The following is an 18,281-nucleotide window of genomic DNA, read 5'->3' as shown; positions in this document are numbered from 1 at the left end:
CGGGCCCGGGGACGCCGAGGGGAGATCCAAATGGTCGGGGACTCCGGCACTTTAAGAGGCTTTTCTCTGGGAAACACCCGTCCCCTCCGTGCGCCTTATGAATGGAAACACTCCTCCCCCGGTCGAGCCCATTTTCCCATTTCACCAGGAGCCGCAGCCCGCTCGCTCCTTTCGGTCTCCCCGCCCACAGCAACGCGGGCCGCTCCAGGAGGGGACGGACAGGAAGCCTTTGGCCGCCTATTAAATCCCACCCATTTCTCCGGGGGCGATTTCCTAACCTTCCGGGACCGAATTCTGCAATTTGATGTGCGTTTTGTCCGAATGGTAGCGACACGGGCCTAAGGGAGGGGGAAAGCGAGGGGGTGGGGGGTGGGGGGTATGCGCTCTTTTCCTCGCAACATCGCTGGCGGAGCGAGGGAGCTCACACGACACAGATTTTGGGGCAAAGCCTTTCCATCTGGACAGCACCATGTCCACCAAAGCGGAGCAGTGTAAGTAGCAGCCGGCCCGGCATTCCGGCCCGGCCTCCGGCTGGGAGCTATTGCAGATGCGGCGTTTGCTGCCGCTGGGAGACCTTGGCATTGTGCTGGTGCGGGGGTGGGGGCTGAGGCCGGGCGGGTGGGGGCTGGGGGGTGGGAGAGGCGATGGGGGAGGGGGGCCGGTAATGGCAACGCGGCGCTGTCTCCGGTGCTGAAAACCACCGCGGGCACCCTCGGGCCGGTGGTCGGGCTTCGCCAGCCCGAAACACCTTAGGACGTGCATTGAAAATGGGGTCATCCTCGGGAAAGAGAGGCCTCGTATCTTTCAGATAAACATTTCAGTATCTCTTGTTGGAGTGGGGGAAGGGGGGCAGCGGCAAATCAGGGGCGGGGAACTGTCAGTTGCCACCGAAGCCTGCCTGGCCTTCTGAGCATGCCCAGTTCTCGGTGCTGGTGCTGGAGCCAACGGGGAGTTTGAGTCTGCAGTTTCCACTTCGGGTGGAAGAGGCTGGGAAGAGAAGGGGGAGGGAGCCCGGAGCCAGGCTGACTTCTGGATCCCGGGTGAGGAAAATGCCAGCGCTAAATGCCAACAACACTGAGGCCGAAAGGAAGCTCAACTTTTGGCCAGAACAAGCTAGTGGCAGGGACGCTGGAAAAGGACCGACCTGATGGGATAATTTGTCCAAAGATCAGGTTTCCTTTGTAGTGCTGCTTACACCACTTATCACAAAACGGGGAGGGTTTTGGGTGTTCGGGGGAGGGGGGGGGGCGGGGGGAATGATTAACTGGACGGCTGGGTGGGAAACAATCTGCTAACTTCTTGAGCCCAGAGGAAGTTTCTGATTAAGAGCCCCTGTAGCTTCTTTGTTGCAGTGCGCACAGTAGGCCTTCAGTTTGCACTTGGTAAATTGATGAATGTGAAACCTTCCTCGGAGTGCACTTGAGGGATTCAGGAACTGAACCTCCGGTTGTAAATACAAGAGGTTTTTATTGAGCAGCGAGTTTGAATTTGTAACAAATATACCTGAACTTCCTCATCTAAAGGACTCCCGTCTCTTTCCAAGCAGCACGCATTTATGTTGGGAAGCTGTCATTGCCTTAAAAGTCTTTGAAATTCTTCTGTGGAATGACTTATGAAAGGCCATTTTATGAGAAACACCAGCACGTTACTTATTCACCAGACAGATTTGAAATGAGCCATTGGCCCATAGACTTCCCAGATCAGTGGTCCAATAGAGATTGTGCTCACATGCCATCCAGTGTTTGTCCTGCGTTTCAATGTAATCTGGAATCTAGAACACCTGAGTTTGAACCCTAATTCTGCTACTGATTGTTTGACCTTGGACAAGCTACTTGACGCTGCTGAACCACAGTTTCCTTCTTTGTAAACCAGGGGTCAACGATGCTGATGGGGTGGGTGTGATTGTAAATGACAGAATACACCTAAAAGATTTAGTAGTGAGCCTTGCACTTAGTAGGCACGCAATCCATTATGGTTGTGATATTGACGATTCTTTCCCCAGGCTACTGGGTGAATAGTCTCTTCTAAAGAGTTAGGAGATGCTTTGGTGGTCCCCCCATACCCCCTTGTTTCCAAAAGTTATGTGTACTATCACAGATATAGTTTGGCTCTGTCAAGGTTGTTGTTGTTGTTGTTGTTACATTGGATTAATTTTGGATTGGGCAATGATAACATAGTTGGCATCACTGTAGAATTTTCCACTTGAGGATCTTTCCCTCATGAAGTTTGGGTTGCAGTATGGCTGGTTTGAAAAAGCAAAGCCACACCTGTCATTTGATTTCACGGCTACAGATTACATAAGTGATTTCAGGTTAAAGCCGGCAAGTTCTCACTCGGTGTTCTCTTCCTGGTCATATTTTGAGAGGCACAAGCTGCTTTGTCTTGCTTCTTCCCTCCGTAGTTAATGCCAGGACAAAGAAAATCCCTGTGGTCGTGTTGTTCATGTAGTGGACTTCGGTGGTTCTTTCAGACATTTTTGTCAAACGTATTTTGTCGTCTGAAGAGGATGGCAAGGACACCCTATTTGGAACTAGACGACGTGGGGCTGAGTTCTGCATGCCCTTCTGTTTAGCTGTCAGACACCGGACAATTCACTTCATGGTTTTCTGCCTCAGAGTTTCCATAGTTAAAGTAAGGAAGAGTTGTAGTAGCTATCTTTGTTTAGTCCTAAAGGCTTTGAAGGGCAATGGAGGTAAATGGGAGTAGGCCGTGAAAAGGATGCTTTTTGGGTGTTTTTAGGTATCTCTACTTAGAGAGAAGGGAAGTCAAAAGTCTCTTCCCTCTCCCTCTTGTATATTAACCCACTGACATGAGTGGGCTGACACGCTGGTGCCCCTTCTGTGCCTTTAAATAGAGCAAAAACATGACAGAGTGCACAGTTGATGTCCATGAAGGATACTTTTAATAAGGAGAAGTTGCAACTCTATTGGTATTTTATCCTTGGGCTTGCACAGGTATGGCTGGGGAAGGAGAAAGGGAGGGAGGACACAAGATTCTTCTGTTTTACTGGGTGTGAAGACGGCCAGAGGAGGAGGGAATGGGCGAGTTCACTTCTCTGCATTCAAGAGTGGGCATGTACCACTTCCTGAAGGCCAGGGGAGAGAATTACACTCAATGTAATGTCAGGATATTATGTAGGTAAAGGTTTCACTGGTACAGGAAGTGGATGTAGCTTGGTTGAACCAACAAGAGGAAATGTTTGCACTCCAACCTAAACAGGTTACCTTTGTAATGGAATGTATCATAGAACAACGAATAGTGATTTTGTTCTTACGCAATGACATTTCCTTTTATGAAACAAGAGTGATGAAAAAGAGGCTCGTTTTAGCAAAGCCAAATCTGTTTGTAGTCTGTTTTTATAATTCCATCATTTTCCAGAACATCATCATAGAAGGTGGGAGCTTCCTAGCAATTTCTCAGGTGATTGCACAAGAGTTAAAAATTTCCCCCTTCAAGTGCCTCTTCTACTTATAGTCAAGGTCCCCTGCGGTAAAAATGTTGATGTAGCTGACATAGAATCTGGAGCAATAAGGGAAAAAAAACACCCAGAATTTGTAGTTGTTGTTGTTGTTTTAAATCAGGATTCTGAAGAAGACTCTTTGTCTTTGAGAGTTAAAATGGGCCAGCATGGAGTACTTTGGGTCTGGGCTGACGAAAGAAACTCTGCGTTGGGTGACATCAGAAGTTATGAGTGGTACTTCTAGAATCAGACCACTACCTGAGCTCTGTGACCTTGGACAAGTTAACATGTTAAGCCTTGCTTGACCATCTGGAAAATGGGGGTAGTCATCATCATTGTGAAGATGAAATGAGGGGGATCGATGAAAAGTGCCTAGCCAGAATTCTGGCACATAATGAGGAGTAAATCGATGTTTGTTGTTATTATTTGCATGAAGACCAAGTAGAAAAGAAAACCTTGTGCTTGCTGCGGAAATGGGGATGATTACAATATTTCGTTCTAGCCTCCAACTTGACCTCCTAGATTTCTGCTCCCAAGGGTAGTAGGGGAAAAAAAAGTAACCACAATATTTAACTGGGACATGAGCTACTAGATTGGATCTTCCTATACTTTTTTGTCTCCAGGACTCCTTGAGGGCAGTCAGGCTAACCCAGTGTAGATGGGGAGGGGTGGCAATTCCTGGTTTGTGTTTCTAGCGAGGCATGAACTGATCCACTAAACAGAACATTTCTAAGATAGGAATTGCCTATCCACCACCTTTTATATGATGATTACAGTGTAGCAACTGGTAAATGTAGATCACTCATATGACTGTCCATCAAAATGTTTGTTCAATTTGGAAAGTAACCTGTTGATATTTTGCATATAAATTTAAAATGGCTACTTATAGAAACGTGAATATGTACTACTTTTTAATGTATTCACTCTATACAACATGTGTATCTGAATAGCTACAACTTTTCTGACGATGCCAGAAACAACACTTTTTAAACGTTTAGCTAAATAGCACTATGATTTGAAGCTGAACTTGCTGATGTCCCATGTGTACTCAAGGGCCACGGTTGGAGCAAATCAACAGGCTGTTTTCTTTATTTTAATGCCTATCATGTGATGTTATTGCTAGAATCGAGAAGTACTTCTTTGAATCACCCTGCAAGTCATTGAAACATCCTTACACAACATGCTGCTAATTTCAGATAGAGGAAACTAGTTTTATTCCACATGTAAGAATTAGAGTATGGCTATTAACCGTACCTGTTGTAGCAAAAAAGAATACACCTTTTGAAAAGCCTTTGTCTTACTTCTGTGTCTCACATGACACTGGTTGCTGCATTCCTTCCTGAAACTCATCTTTTCTTTCTGGTTGTTCCGACTCAGATTTCGTCTGGAGTTACCGTCTTCTCTCCATCCTTTAAGAATTGAGTTTCCCCACAACTCTGTCAATAATCTTTTTTTCCCCATCTCCTTTTCATAGATTCTTGATTTCATTCACTCTCACGGTTTCAGTTACCACCTCTTTGCTGCTGATTCCAAACTCACCTTTTAATCTGAGCATGTCTCTTGAGCTATAAGCCTCCATGTCTATCTTGGGCATCCTTTGTGTACCTCAAGTGGGGACTCATTGTCTTGTCTCCCAAACCTGTATAAAAACCATTGCACATCTCACTGAATGGCACCACCAAGCCAAAAAGTTGGGCATCCTCTTAAATTTCTCCTTCACCTGTACCATCATTTTTCAACAGATGACCAACCCCCGTTGACTCACCCCTCCAACTCATGCTTGCCCTGTTTCGTTGGTCTAACCGCACGAGCCTTTTGTTGTTGTTCCTCTAATGTACCATTTTTTTCTATCTGAAATGCTTTCTTTCCTTCCATAGTCCTTTTCTCTGCCCCTTTTGCGCTTACTTGTTTTCAGTATCAGCTTGGAAACCCTACTGATTGCTACTCTTCTACATTTACCACTTGTAAGCTCACGCTGTATTTCAATACTTCCGTTTCTTGTCAGTTACTCCCACGCACTTTCTGTGAAGACTGTATTGGGCTCATCTCTTTGTCTCTCCCTGCAGCCCTTTGTCTAGTGTGCAGTGTTTTCACCAAGCATCCCGGAATGCCTAAGAATGATCGAGGGGTAATGAAATGTCTTTCATAAAAGAAAGATTATGTAATCAAGTTTCTGGGCATCATTAATTTGAATATTTTACATGTTTATTAAGGTGAAGTCCAGTGTTCTCTACCAGGAGTGGACATTAAGAATGCATCTTTTAAAAATGAATTTACAGGCAAATCAGAATGCAATTGTCCAAGCATTTAAAATGTGCTGGTAAAATGAAATTTATGATATATATATGACAAGTCAGACTTTCCCCAGAGATTCATTGTTTTTTATTCCTTCTGATTGAGTTTTCTTATTACCATACTAAGCATATATAATAATTCACATGTAAGCATGTAGTCAATAGTTTTTCATAAGATAAAGCGATAATACATCTGAGGTTAGGGACTCGTCAAGCTGTAGTTCGACTTGGAACCTTTGGTAACACATTTGTTTAAGTTTTTTATATTGATTATTCAACCAATAAAGGGACCTTATGATGAGATTCTCCTTTTCAGTGTTATGTTGGCAACTCATATGCATTTAATTTTTTATATCCTGAAAGGGTTTTTATCCATACCGCACAAAGGAACTCATATGCCGGCTTTGAAATGAAATGTCTGTTGCATCAAAAAGTATATTAAGCAAAAATACATTCTTATTGATAAGCTAACTTTCTGTAGAATGGCAAGCTCAGACACTTCATCTAGAACAGTGGTTCCCAACCTGTGGGTCGCGACCCCTTTGGGGATCGAAAGACCCTTTCACAGGGGCCGCCTGATTCATAACAGTAGCAAAATAATAGTGATGAAGAGCAACGAAAATGATTTTATGGTTGTGGGGTCACCACCACATGAACTGTACTAAAGGGTTGTGGCATTATAAAGGTTGAGAACCACCATCTAGAATGGTTAGCGTCTTTTAATCCATATGCTTTATTTCTGTCTTATTTTTCTCCTTTTTTTGTACTTTTGAAACCAGTGCTCCTAAAAAGCAGATAGTGTATCATGTGAGTCTCATTTACTTTTTTGGCATACATATGGCCTTAAATATGGAAGGGTACCCAGTATTTCAGGGTGCCTTACTTATTTTCATTTTCTTTCTTTCTTTTTTAAAAATCACTTTATTGGGGGCTCGTACGATTCTTATCACAATCCATCCATTCATCCATTGTGTCAAGCACATTTGTACATTTGTTGCCATCATCATTCTCAAAACATTTGCTTTCTACTTGAGCCCTTAATATTAGCTCCTCATTTTGCCCCCTCCCTCTCCGCTCACCCTTCCCGCATGAACCCTTGATAATTTATAAATTATTATTATTTCATCATATCTTACACTGCCCAACATCTCCCTTCACCCACTTTTCTGTTGTCCATCCCCCCAGGGAGGAAGTTATATATAGATCCTTGTAATCGGTTCCCCCTTTCTGCCCCACTTTCACTCCACCCTCCCACTATTGCCCCTCTCACCACTGGTCCTGAAGGGATCATCTGTCCTGGATTCCCTTTGCTTCCAGTTCCCGTCTGTACCAATGTACATCCTCTGGTCTAGCCAGATTTGTAAGGTAGAATTGGGATCATGATAGTGGGGGGAGGAAGCATTTATGAACTAGAGGAAAGTTGTATGTTTGGAGTTTATTATTTTGGACTTTGGACTTACTTTCGTGTGTGTGTGTGTGTGTGTGTGTGTGTGTGTGTGTGTGTAAGACTTCAAAAAGTTTGAGGAAAATAAAACTGAAAAATAATTTAATGTTTCTGTGAACTTTTGGAACTTCCTTGTATATGTGCGTGTATATATAAACATATACACACATTTATCACTATATGTCAATATATGTGCATGCATATATGCATATATATATATCCTTTCAGTCTTAGATTTTAAAGACAATTAAAATAAAATACACCCCTTAAAGGCTTGAAGATAAACAAGCGGCCACCTAGCTCAGAAGCAACAGTGTCCACATGGAAAAAGCACACCAGCCTGTGTGACCACAAGGTGTCGAAAGGATCAGTTATCAGACATCAAAGAACAAAAAATCATATCATTGTAAATGAGGGTGAGTGCAGAGTGGAGACCCAAAGCTGGATTTGGTGAAGGGAGATGTCAGACAGGGCAAGATATGACCAAATAATAATTTATAAATTATCAAGGGTTCATGAGGGAAGGGGGAGTGGGGAGGGAGGGGAAAAATGAGGAGCTGATGGCAGGGGCTTAGGTGGAGAGCAAATGTTTTGAGAAAGATGAGGGCAATGAATGTACAAATATGCTTTACACAATTGATGTATGTATGGATTGTGATAAGAGTTGTATGAGCCCCTAATAAAATGATTAAAATATAAAATAAAATAAAATAAAATAATAAACTCCAACGGAAACCACACTCAGCTGCCGTCAAGTTGATTCTGACTCATAGAGACCCTATATGAAAGAGGTTATATCTCTTTATAAAATCAGGAAGCCTCATCTTTCTCCTCCAGAGCTGCTGGTGGGTAGAACTGCTGACCTTGTGGTTAGCAGTGCAATGGGTAACCCACTACTCCACAAGGACTCCTTACAAAATCATGGAAACCTGAATCAAATAGAAATATCAAAATGGGAAGCTGTTGTTGCTTGACATATCCTCCATCCATGTCTTCCCACGTCTGAAGGCTGTTTCCAATGCTCTCATCCAGGTCCAGTGGGAGCTTGGGTGGCATTGTCAGGTGAGCTTTGTGCCGCCGATCTGAAGCCCACAAAGGCTTACAGTCACGAGACCCTATAGGGTTGCCATGAGTTGGAATTGACTCGATGGCAGTGGATTTGGTTGGTTTATTTTTTTCAGTCCTCTGAAGAGTTCCGCTCTCTTTGATTCACATCATGTCAACAGCAGGCTGGGCATCCTCGGGGGACTCAAATCGTGTTCCCCTTCCACGTCCAATGCGTTTGAGGAACACAAGAGTCTGAAGGAGCAAGACCAGGGCCAAGGGGTGGATGAGGTCACATTTCCCCGTGAAATCCTCAACGGACCGCCCTTGTTGCCCTCGAAGAAATGAGCAGGGGCATGGTGGTGCTGTGAGACAGTTCCTCTGAGCAACTTCCCAGGCCTTCTCACAATGCCGTTTCCAGTTGTCTTGAATGTTCTTCCCAATAGACCCTCCTGATTGTCCTTCGAGGTGATTTACCAAGCTTACCTCTTTGAATTCTTAAAAAGCTGTCACCATTCCCTTCTGAGCTGACCTCTCTGCCCTGAATTTAATTGGCCCAGCAGATTCTCCTGGGAAATTGCTGTTTCGACTGAACCTTCTTTTTGAGGGTACCCTGATGAGACCAAGACAAGTGGATTGCTGAGAGCAGTTGTTTGTAGCCATCGGCTGATGGCTTTGTTTGGCATAAGCTCCCGATGTATGGACTGCATCGCCAGGAGCAAGATCCTTTGACCCACTCTCATATGTGCCCGCTTGAGCTTCACTCAGTGTGCATGTAGTCCTGGTGGTGCAGTGGTTAAGGCACCCGGCTGCCAACCTACAGGTGTGCTGTTGGAACCTACCAGTATGCTCCCCGGGACGAAGATATGGCAGACTGCTCCTATAAAGATTACAGCTTTGGGCACGCATGGGGAAGTTCTACTCCGCACACCCATGGGGTTAAGACGTAGAATCCACGGTCTGGCCGGCAACTAATAGCAACATTTTACTTTAAGAAGAAACAAACCTGCTCTTCAGAGGTGGAACTAGCTGGTGGTTGATTACATAGAATCAGGTTAGCACATCAGAGCTAACCGTGCTTGGATCTTCTCTTAAGCTCTCTAGGAAGGGCAGTTTGAATGTTTGTTGTTTGAGGCCTATTGTGTGTTAGTCACGTTCACCTAGACTAACATTCCTGTCGCAGGATTGTTTTGCGGGACAAATGTTACTATGTTGTATCCTGGTTTTAGGTCTTAAATATTTCTCAAATACCTTACACTTCCTTTTTATTCTTAACCATCACCTAATTATGAGACTTATCTCTCTGTAATGAGACTCTTCTAATTTATCTCCCGTGTCTGCTTTTGTCTCCACCAACGTACCTTGGCTGCCTGAGTCATCCATCTCAAATCCAAAGACCATTTGTGTCAGTCTCCTCCTGAAAACTCTTCAGTGACTTCCCATCCTCTTTGGCCCATATGCGAGTGCCATCCCTTTGGGAGCAGACACTAAAATGGATACCACCTACATAGTCCCTCCAAAACGTGGGATGCCTCGTCACCATGACTTCATTTCTAGATGATTTCCTTTTTGCACCACAGTCTTATATGGATTCCGGATTCTCATGGTCATCCTTAGAGTCAAAAGGCTCAGTACCTCGGACATAACCTCATGAACGCAGGGCACAGGAGTTTCTATTTCAAAATGTTGATCCCTTTAGCTCTTTGTACGATGACAGCAGGCTGCTGGTGCCCTGAAACCTCTGGTGCTTCCCTATAGAAAAAGCTGCCAGGCCTGTCTTCCTTCCTCCTGTCCCTGTGCCGGGCATAGATGCTGGGCTTTGTGTCACCCTGCACCACTTTCCTTTGGCTGCGGTAACCCATTCATCTGGAGCTGGGTGCCTCAGAACAGCATCCACTTGTTCTCTCATGCTTCTGGAGGCAGAGAGCCTGAAATCATGGTGTTGGCAAGGCCATGTTCCCTCGGAAGACTCTTGGGAAGCATCCTTCCTTGCTTCTCTCCCAGCTTCTGGTGGTGGCCAGCAATCCGTGGTATTTCTTGGCTTGTAGCTGTGTCACCCCAGTCTTGGACTCCATCTTCTCCTGGCCTCCTTCCCTGTGCATCTGCATCCGTGTGCCCTAATCTCCCTCTCCTTTCTCTAAGAAAGGCACCGGTCATTGAATTGCGGATTCACCTTAAGCTGATATGGCTTCATCTTCCCTCGAGTATGTCTCCACAGACCCTCTCTGCAACAAGATCACATTCACGAGGGATGAGCCAGGACTTGAGCACCAGAGTGAGGCCAAAGTAATGCTACTGGGGCTCTAGCGGATACACGCAGGGGTTTATTCCAAACAAAGCATGGGTAGACATGACTGTCATCAGTGGATGGATGCAGGCACATTCTCTCAGTAATACACTGGCCTCAGGCTTGTTGGAGCAGCAAAGTGACTTCGGAGGGGATGTGTTGGGCCAGTTATGTGCAAGGTGGAGAGATGGGCTCCGAAGGTCATGGCAACTGTTTTGTTTATTGGATTCCAAGGATACAGGACAAGCTTGGTGGTTCTTAGGAAGAAAGCTTTAAGAAAATTGAAAATCTCATCGAAGAGAACAAGGCCAGGAAAGTTACATCGAGGGTCCCCCCCCCCCCCATAATGGCAATGTACATACCTGCTCAGTCTTCCATGGTAGCAAAGGCTGTCCAATGTAAATTTGTTGAGAAACCTTAGCTTCATCCATCCTACTGCCCTGATATTATCCCTTCAGATTTCTTTTAGGTTCACCGGCTCAAAGGACATGTTAAAAGCACACGCTTTGAGTTACTCAAGGGTGCCAAGACTGCATTGTGTCCGTCGAAGAGCGCAGGTGTCTTCAGAGAAGGGTGGCTATTGTTAGGTGCCATCGAGTTCATGCTGGTTCATGGCGACTGTGCACAATAGAAGGAAGCACTACTGCTCCCGACCCATCCTCATACCTGTCCGGTTTGAGCTCATTTGGGGTGGCCACTGTGTCAATCATCTCCTTGAGGGTCTTCCTTTAAAAATTTTTTCGGCTGGCCCACTACTTTATCGAGCATGATGTCCTTCTCTAGGGAGTGGTCCCTTCCGATAACATGTCTAAAGTACATGAGACGAAGTCTCACCGTCCTTGCTTCTAAGGAGCATTATGACTGTCCTTCCTCCCAAACCGACTTGTTTGTCCATGGAACGGTCAGCATCCGTTGCCAAGGCCGTAGCTTTCCTGTGTATCTAAGGCCATTTAGGGTACCATGGCTTCGGCCAGGTGAGATGAAAGCAAGGGGATAGACCTTGATGGAAGATATGCTGAGAAACAGTAGCTCCACATTTTGTTATGTTTGCTTAAGGAAGGTTTCTATGATTTTGTAGCCATTGGAGATATTTATTGTGTGTGTGTGATGCAAAAACCATCCAATCCCTTACAAGCCCTGGTTAAATTTGTCTAGTTGATTTTATTTAATTGTTGTGCTTTATTCTGTTCTATGTATTAGCTATTCCTTCATTAGTTTGGTGTCTAATACCCAGATGTCACGCAGTTTTATAAAAAAAAAAAATATATATATATATATATAAATAAATAAATCATTTTATTAGGGGCTCATACTACTCTTACCACAATCCATACACACATCAATTATGTAAAGCACATTTGTACATTCATTGCCCTCATCATTCTCAAAACATTTGCTCTCCAGTTTTATATTATATATCCAAAATAAATTTTTTGGTGGGGAGAAAAGTACAAAGGCTTTGTGACGTAACACTAAATCACCTGTTCAAGCTGCTTTGGGGTCATTGATCAATACTCTTAGATATGATAGTTCCACCAACTACAGATGCAGTTCTATTGTACCACCAATGTTTCTTCACCTGGTTTATTCAAGCCATTTATTGAGTGTTAGACACTTCGGTAGGCACTGCGGGAGCTTATGGTTCCCAATTGCATCATGTATATTTTGCTGAGATGTTGACAATGTTCCTTTGAAACTGTCCCGATCCTTACAAAAATTAGGAAATGGAAGTGACCTTGGTATTCTTAAAGAATCAGTACTTACAACTGTAACCATTACTACTCCTTTCTGGAGTCTAATGTCTCTATAGAGAATTTTGTAAGAACCCCCCTCCACACTTCACGCTCTTCTTATATTTCAGGTTTTCTTGCTATTGTTTCATTTTTCCAAATGAATTTCATAGTCACTTGCATAGCTCTAGGAAAAAAATGTTGATGGATATCTTTATGTGATTCATTAATTTATAAAAATAACTTAGGGAGTACTGACATCGTGAATTGAGTCTTTCTAACATATATCCTCTACTTGTTGCAATATACTTCTCAGGGGAATATTTTAGATTTTGCATATATTTTGGAATTTCTTGTTAAGTTTTATGATTAATATTTTCTTCTCTTTTTTGTAGGAGCTATCTTTTCTTCTATTAGATCTTTGTTTTTGTAAAAGAAGCATATTGATTTCATATGCTAATTTAAAGACCTCATTTTACTAGGTTATTTTTGTAGTAGTTTTTGCATCAATTCTTGTGGATTTTAAGATGCATAATTATATAATAGTCCACAAATAGAAAATCGTTTTAATTTTTGTTTTAAATTCTTATGTCTCTAATTGCTTTCTCTTTTCTACTTACCTTGACAAATATCTCCAACAAAAGTTAAATATTCCACTCTTGTTTGTAACTTTTTTAAGGAGAGCTCTGTTGGGGTTGTGAGTCATGTATGGGGTTGCTAATCACAAGCTCAGAAGTTCAGACTCACTAGCTGCTCCATGGGAGAAAGATGAGGTAGTCTATTCCAGTTCAACTCTGCCCTACAGGGTCATTCTGAGTCTATGGCAGCGAAGTGTTTTATTTTGGTTTTGAGTATAAGAAAATTCTCTATTAAGTAAGATATACTTACTTAATCTTATCTTAACTAATATGCTAAACTAATGAACTAATATACTAAAGAAGGTTGAACTAATATACTAAAGAAGGCACCTTAGTAGCAAAGTAGTTATGCAATAGGGTGGTAGGTGAAAGGTTACTGGTTCAAACTCACCAACTTGCTCCGTGGGAAGAAAATGATGCAATCTGTTTCTGTAAAGATTACATCCTTAGAAACTCTACGGGGCAGGTTTACTCTGTCCTACAGGGTCACTATAAATCAGCATCAATTTGATAACAATGTTTTGTTGGTGTTTAATATACTAAGCAAATGTTTATCCATTCTTGTTCTATTGGGTTTATGAAAAATCTGCATGGCTGTGAAATTTTATCTAATTCATTTTCTGCACCTACTAAAATAATATGATTTCTTTTAACTTTATTAATGTGTTGGATAGGATTTCCTCACACTTTAAGAATTTTTACAGTGATATTGATGTGTTGGATCGGTTCATTTTATGGGGGTAGTTCTAATGGGGCCTGGGGAAAAATGTTACACTCACTAAATAAAATAAATTTGAATGTTTTTCTTCTTTGTCTTTGGAATAAAGAATTAAGATTATTGGATCTTTAAAAGTGTTTCTCTGAGAAACCATCTGGTCTGATGCTTTTTTGTATAGGAATTCTTTAACTTCTTTCTCTGTTTCTTCTATGACACGTGTTCTATTTAGACTTTCTGTTCCTACTGGGGTCAATTTTGGTAAGTTATGTTTTTCTAAAAATGATTTCATCTGAATTTTCAAATTTGCATAGAATTATGCTAAAGCATTTTAATATTTTAAAATTTCCCCTCTTTTTAAATATCCCTTCTCCTTGTCATTTCTAATGGTATTTATTTATGCCTCCCCACTTCCACTTAAAAAAATTGTCGTGGTTGGTAGTTTGTCTATTTTGTTAATTTATTTTCCAGGGAACTAGGTTTTTGATTGGTTGATTTGACAACTTCTAATTTATTGAAGTCTGAATTCATTATTATTAGTCTCAGGTTTGTGATTTCTGTAGTTTGATTTTTGGGTTCCTTTTCTAGCTTTTCGAGTTGACTGTTTTCATTTTTAATGATATCGGCATTCATGTAGCATATTTAACTTTGACATTTCCTTTGGCTGTAGCCAACAGATTCTGGTAACATGAAACTTTTATTATCAAGAAATCCTACCATTTCATTATGTATTTAACGCTTGACCCAAGAGATTTTTAAAAGTACACTAGTAAGTTTCTATGTAGGAGGCCCTTAATTTTTGTTTGTTATTGTGAGCTAATTTTATTACATCATGATCTGAGACTGCTACTGCATTATATTTCTGTTCTTTGAAACTTATTGGGAATTTCTCTGTGACCCAGATTTGGTGAGTTTTTGTAAACATCCTGCGTGTATTTGAAAGAAGAGGTCATCTCAGTTACGGAGATTTACACTTCCGCCGATCGCTTTACGACCTCCCTTATTTATGTTGTTTGGGTCTTTTATATGCTTATTAAACTTGGTTCACTTGATCTTGGATTAGGAGAGGTATATTGAAGTCTCCTGTTATTAGTGCATTTCTGTTGTGATTTCCCCAGGCTCTTACTGTAGGTGCTGCTAATGAAAGTATGGCTCTCATATGGTACATAGTATTAGTAACTGTTACCTTCATTGTGAATTATAGTCTTAAGTATTATAAAATTTCCTTCTTTATTTATTTTAGTACTTTTTTAGTCTGAATTCTACTTTGTCAGGTATCAAGATTATGACCCCTGTTTGCTTTTCGTTTATGTTTGCCTGATAGAGCCTTATCCATCTTTTTATTTTTAACTCTTTTGAATCTCTTTGTTTTAGGTGTGTCTCTTGTATTCTGCATAGTGTTGGATTTTGCTTTATTAGCCAATCTGAAAATCCTTTTCTTTCAATAGGTGAGTTAAGCCCATTTACATCTATTGATATGATTAATATGTTTGGCCTTACTTCTATCATATTATTTTATTCTGATGTCTTTTATACCTATACTCTTTCATTATGTAGTGGGTTCTACTTTTTGTTTGTTTGTTCTGCTGGTTAATTGTTCACAAATACCTTTGAATAATGCCATTAGTCCACTTTTGGGGGACTTACTGGCTCCCAGCTATGAACTTTATTGAAATTAGCTTGTTGGCCTTTCATCCCCCTCCCTTCCTTCTCTCCCAGGATCTGATTTAATGTAATATCCCTTTTATTCCCACGTAAAAACCTGTAAGACAATCAGCAAGGTTATCCTAATTTTTTTTGTCTTATTTGTCCAATTTTTGTATTTCAGGCAAATTTACATTGTAGAATATAATTGCACAATAGCTACTCTAATCTCTCCCTTACCACTATGGCTTAGCTTTGTTCTACAAGTGTATTTATACTTAATATCACCATTTCTTATATTGTTATCTCAGCTTTCTTGCTCGTATGAATCTTGTTCCTTAATAGAATCATTAGGAAAGGCTCACAGGACCAATATTCCCTGAGTTTTGGCATGTTCATAATGATTTGGTTGCAGCTTTGTACTTGAAAATCTGTGTAGTTAGATATAAAATCCTTGGCTCAGATTTCTGTTATTTGAGTAGCATAAGTTGTTGCACCATTTTATTCTGGCATTAAGAATTTGTGAAAAGTCCACCAACAATCTTGCTTTCTTTTCTTTTATTAGTGACTTGGACTTTTTGCCTGTGTGCTAATATATTTTTTTAGTTTTCTTTAAAGTAGTTGCACTACGTTATGTTTCAGTGTTGACCATGCTGAAATGCTTGTGGTTTTAATATGTGATTTTGATATTTTTTAATTTAGGAAAGTGTTCTGGAATTGCAATTAAAAAAAATCTTTCTATTGGGAGCTTGTACAACTCTTATCACAATCTATACATCCATCCATTGTGTCAAGCACATTTGTACATTTGTTGCCCTCATCATTCTCAAAACATTTGCTTTCTGCTTGAGCCCTTGGTCACGGCTTTTCATTTTTTCCCCTCCTTCCCCTCCCTCCCTCCCTTCCTCATGAACCCTTGATAATTTAACTGGACTAATTCAGTACATAATCTTTTGGGTTTGACTTTTACTTGGCATAACGTTTTTAGGTTTATTTATGTTGTTTGAATTTTTCTTTCTTATTACTTCGTAGTACTTGTTGGGCTGCTAACCACAAGGTCGCAGTTCGAAACCATTAGTCATGCTCCTGGGGACAGAGATGAGGCTTTCTACTCCTGTAAAGAGTTACAGTCTTGGAAGCCCATTGGGGCAGTTCTCTGTGAGTTGGAATGGACTTGGTGGGAGTGAGGTTGGCTTTGTTTTTCAGTATACTCTGGTTTGCGTATACTACAATTTGTGTATTCATTTACCATTTAATGAACATCTGGATGGTTTCCAGTTTTCGGCTCTGATGAATAATGCTGTTATGATATTTACATACATCTTTTTATGTGGATATATATATATATATAAAATTTTTTTTTCTTTTGGGTAAATATCCAGGACAGGAAATGTTTGCTAGTATGTAGATATATTTATCATTTTGAGGTACTTCGATACTTTTTGGTAGTGACTGTAACATTTTGAATTCCCACCAGCAATGTAGAAGAGTGTTCCAGCTGCTTAACATCCTTGTCAACATTTGTTGTTGACAATATTTTTAACTTTATCCATTCTAGTGTGTGCATAGTGGTATCTCATGGGTGTTTTAATTAACATTTCTCCGAGGATTAGTAGCATTGAATATCTTTTCATGTGCTTATTGCCCATCTGTTTTTTTTTGGGGAAATGTCTTCCAATCTTTTGCCCATCAAAAAAAGAGAAGTTATTATATTGCACTGTAGGTGAAAGTTTATACTGCAAATTATGTTTTCTCTTAACAACCATTTGAACTTTTTTTATTTGTTTAAAGAGTTCTTTATATGTTCTGAATAAAGCTCTTTGGTGGATGTTTGTTTCAAGTAAAAATTTCTTCCAGTTTGTGGCTTACCTTTCTGTTTTATGAACTCTGGATTTTGAGAAAAACTTAAAAATGGATGTCCATTTTATCATTTCTTCCCTTTTATCTTTTGTGCTTTTGACATTCTGTTTAAGAAATCTTTTTCTAATCCATAATCCTCCAATTTTTCTCAAATTATTTTCTTCTCAAAGATGAACATTCCTATCACTAACACTTGGTGCATGAACACTTTTGCCTTAATTTTTATATATGGTGTGAGGTGGGATTTGCAGTTCACTTTTCCGTACACAAATATCCAGTTGTTCCAATGCCATTTGTTGTAAAACTGATTGTGTCTCCCCAGAATAATTCTGACATTTTTGTTAAGAATGAACTAATCAATTAATCAATATGAGTCTCTCTGGATTAATTTGTTTTATTGATTAGTGTTCAATCCTTATGCTAATATCACATGGTCTTTATTACTTTAATCTTTTTAAAAAATTACTTTAATCTCATGGTAAATCTTGAATTCAAGTAGTTTAAGTCATCCATTTTTGTTCTTAGGTTTTTTTTTTTGCCTTTCCATATAAACTTAAAAATCAAATCTTTCCACTCTCCGACCCCCATCCAAGTTTATTTGTTACAGATTGGTGTGGGGAATGTTGCTATCTTATCCATGTTGAGTTTCCAGTCCTTGGAACTGACACATGAGGGGCTCCAATAGTTAGTGGAAACATTCTGTTATCTCTTAAGTTCCTTGTTTCATGACATTTTTGAAGCCCCTTTGTATAATCCACCTATTTAGGTCTTGCTTAATTTTCTGTTGGGATGTTTTTAAGTTGTCACATCTTTCCTGAAATTAATTCCTATCTTTTGTTGTTTTTGCTTTAAAATTTTTTGTTAAATTGTTATTTAAAATTTTTAATTTCTAATTGTTTGTTGCTACTACATAGAAATACATTATTTTTTGTACATTGCTTTTGTATCCTGCACCCCTGCTAGGTTCACATGTTAATCTGGCAACCAAAATTTTTTTGTGTTATCCCAAACCCACTACCATTGATTGAGTTGATTCCAATTCACAGTGACCTTCTGATTTTCTAAGACTGTACATGTTTACAGGAGCGAAGACCCTCATCTTCTCCCACAGAGCAGCTAGTGGGTTTGAACTGCTGCCCGTGTGTTAGCAGCCGGATGTTTAACC

General features: G+C 40.6%; 1 protein-coding gene across 11 annotated transcripts in view; it reads left to right on the top strand.

Annotated features, from left to right (window-relative positions):
* The first annotated feature begins 438 nt into the window (after positions 1-438).
* UNC79 (unc-79 homolog, NALCN channel complex subunit) overlaps positions 439-18,281 on the top strand; it is a 299,617-nt gene continuing 281,774 nt past the window's right edge. For all 11 annotated transcript variants that reach the window (XM_045288090.1, XM_045288086.1, XM_045288091.1 and 8 more), the window contains exon 1: positions 439-491. In XM_045288090.1, coding sequence (XP_045144025.1) covers positions 470-491 — 22 coding nt within the window. In that variant the 5' untranslated portion in view covers positions 439-469. The remainder of the gene's footprint in view (positions 492-18,281) is intronic.

Source organism: Echinops telfairi, unplaced genomic scaffold (assembly GCF_000313985.2).
Source record: "Echinops telfairi isolate 266 unplaced genomic scaffold, ASM31398v2 ScPeMD7_18;HRSCAF=68, whole genome shotgun sequence".
In the NCBI taxonomy this organism is placed as follows: domain Eukaryota; kingdom Metazoa; phylum Chordata; class Mammalia; order Afrosoricida; family Tenrecidae; genus Echinops; species Echinops telfairi.
The sequence above is the reverse complement of the archived record's forward strand: the minus strand, read 5'-3'. Positions and strand labels throughout refer to the sequence as shown.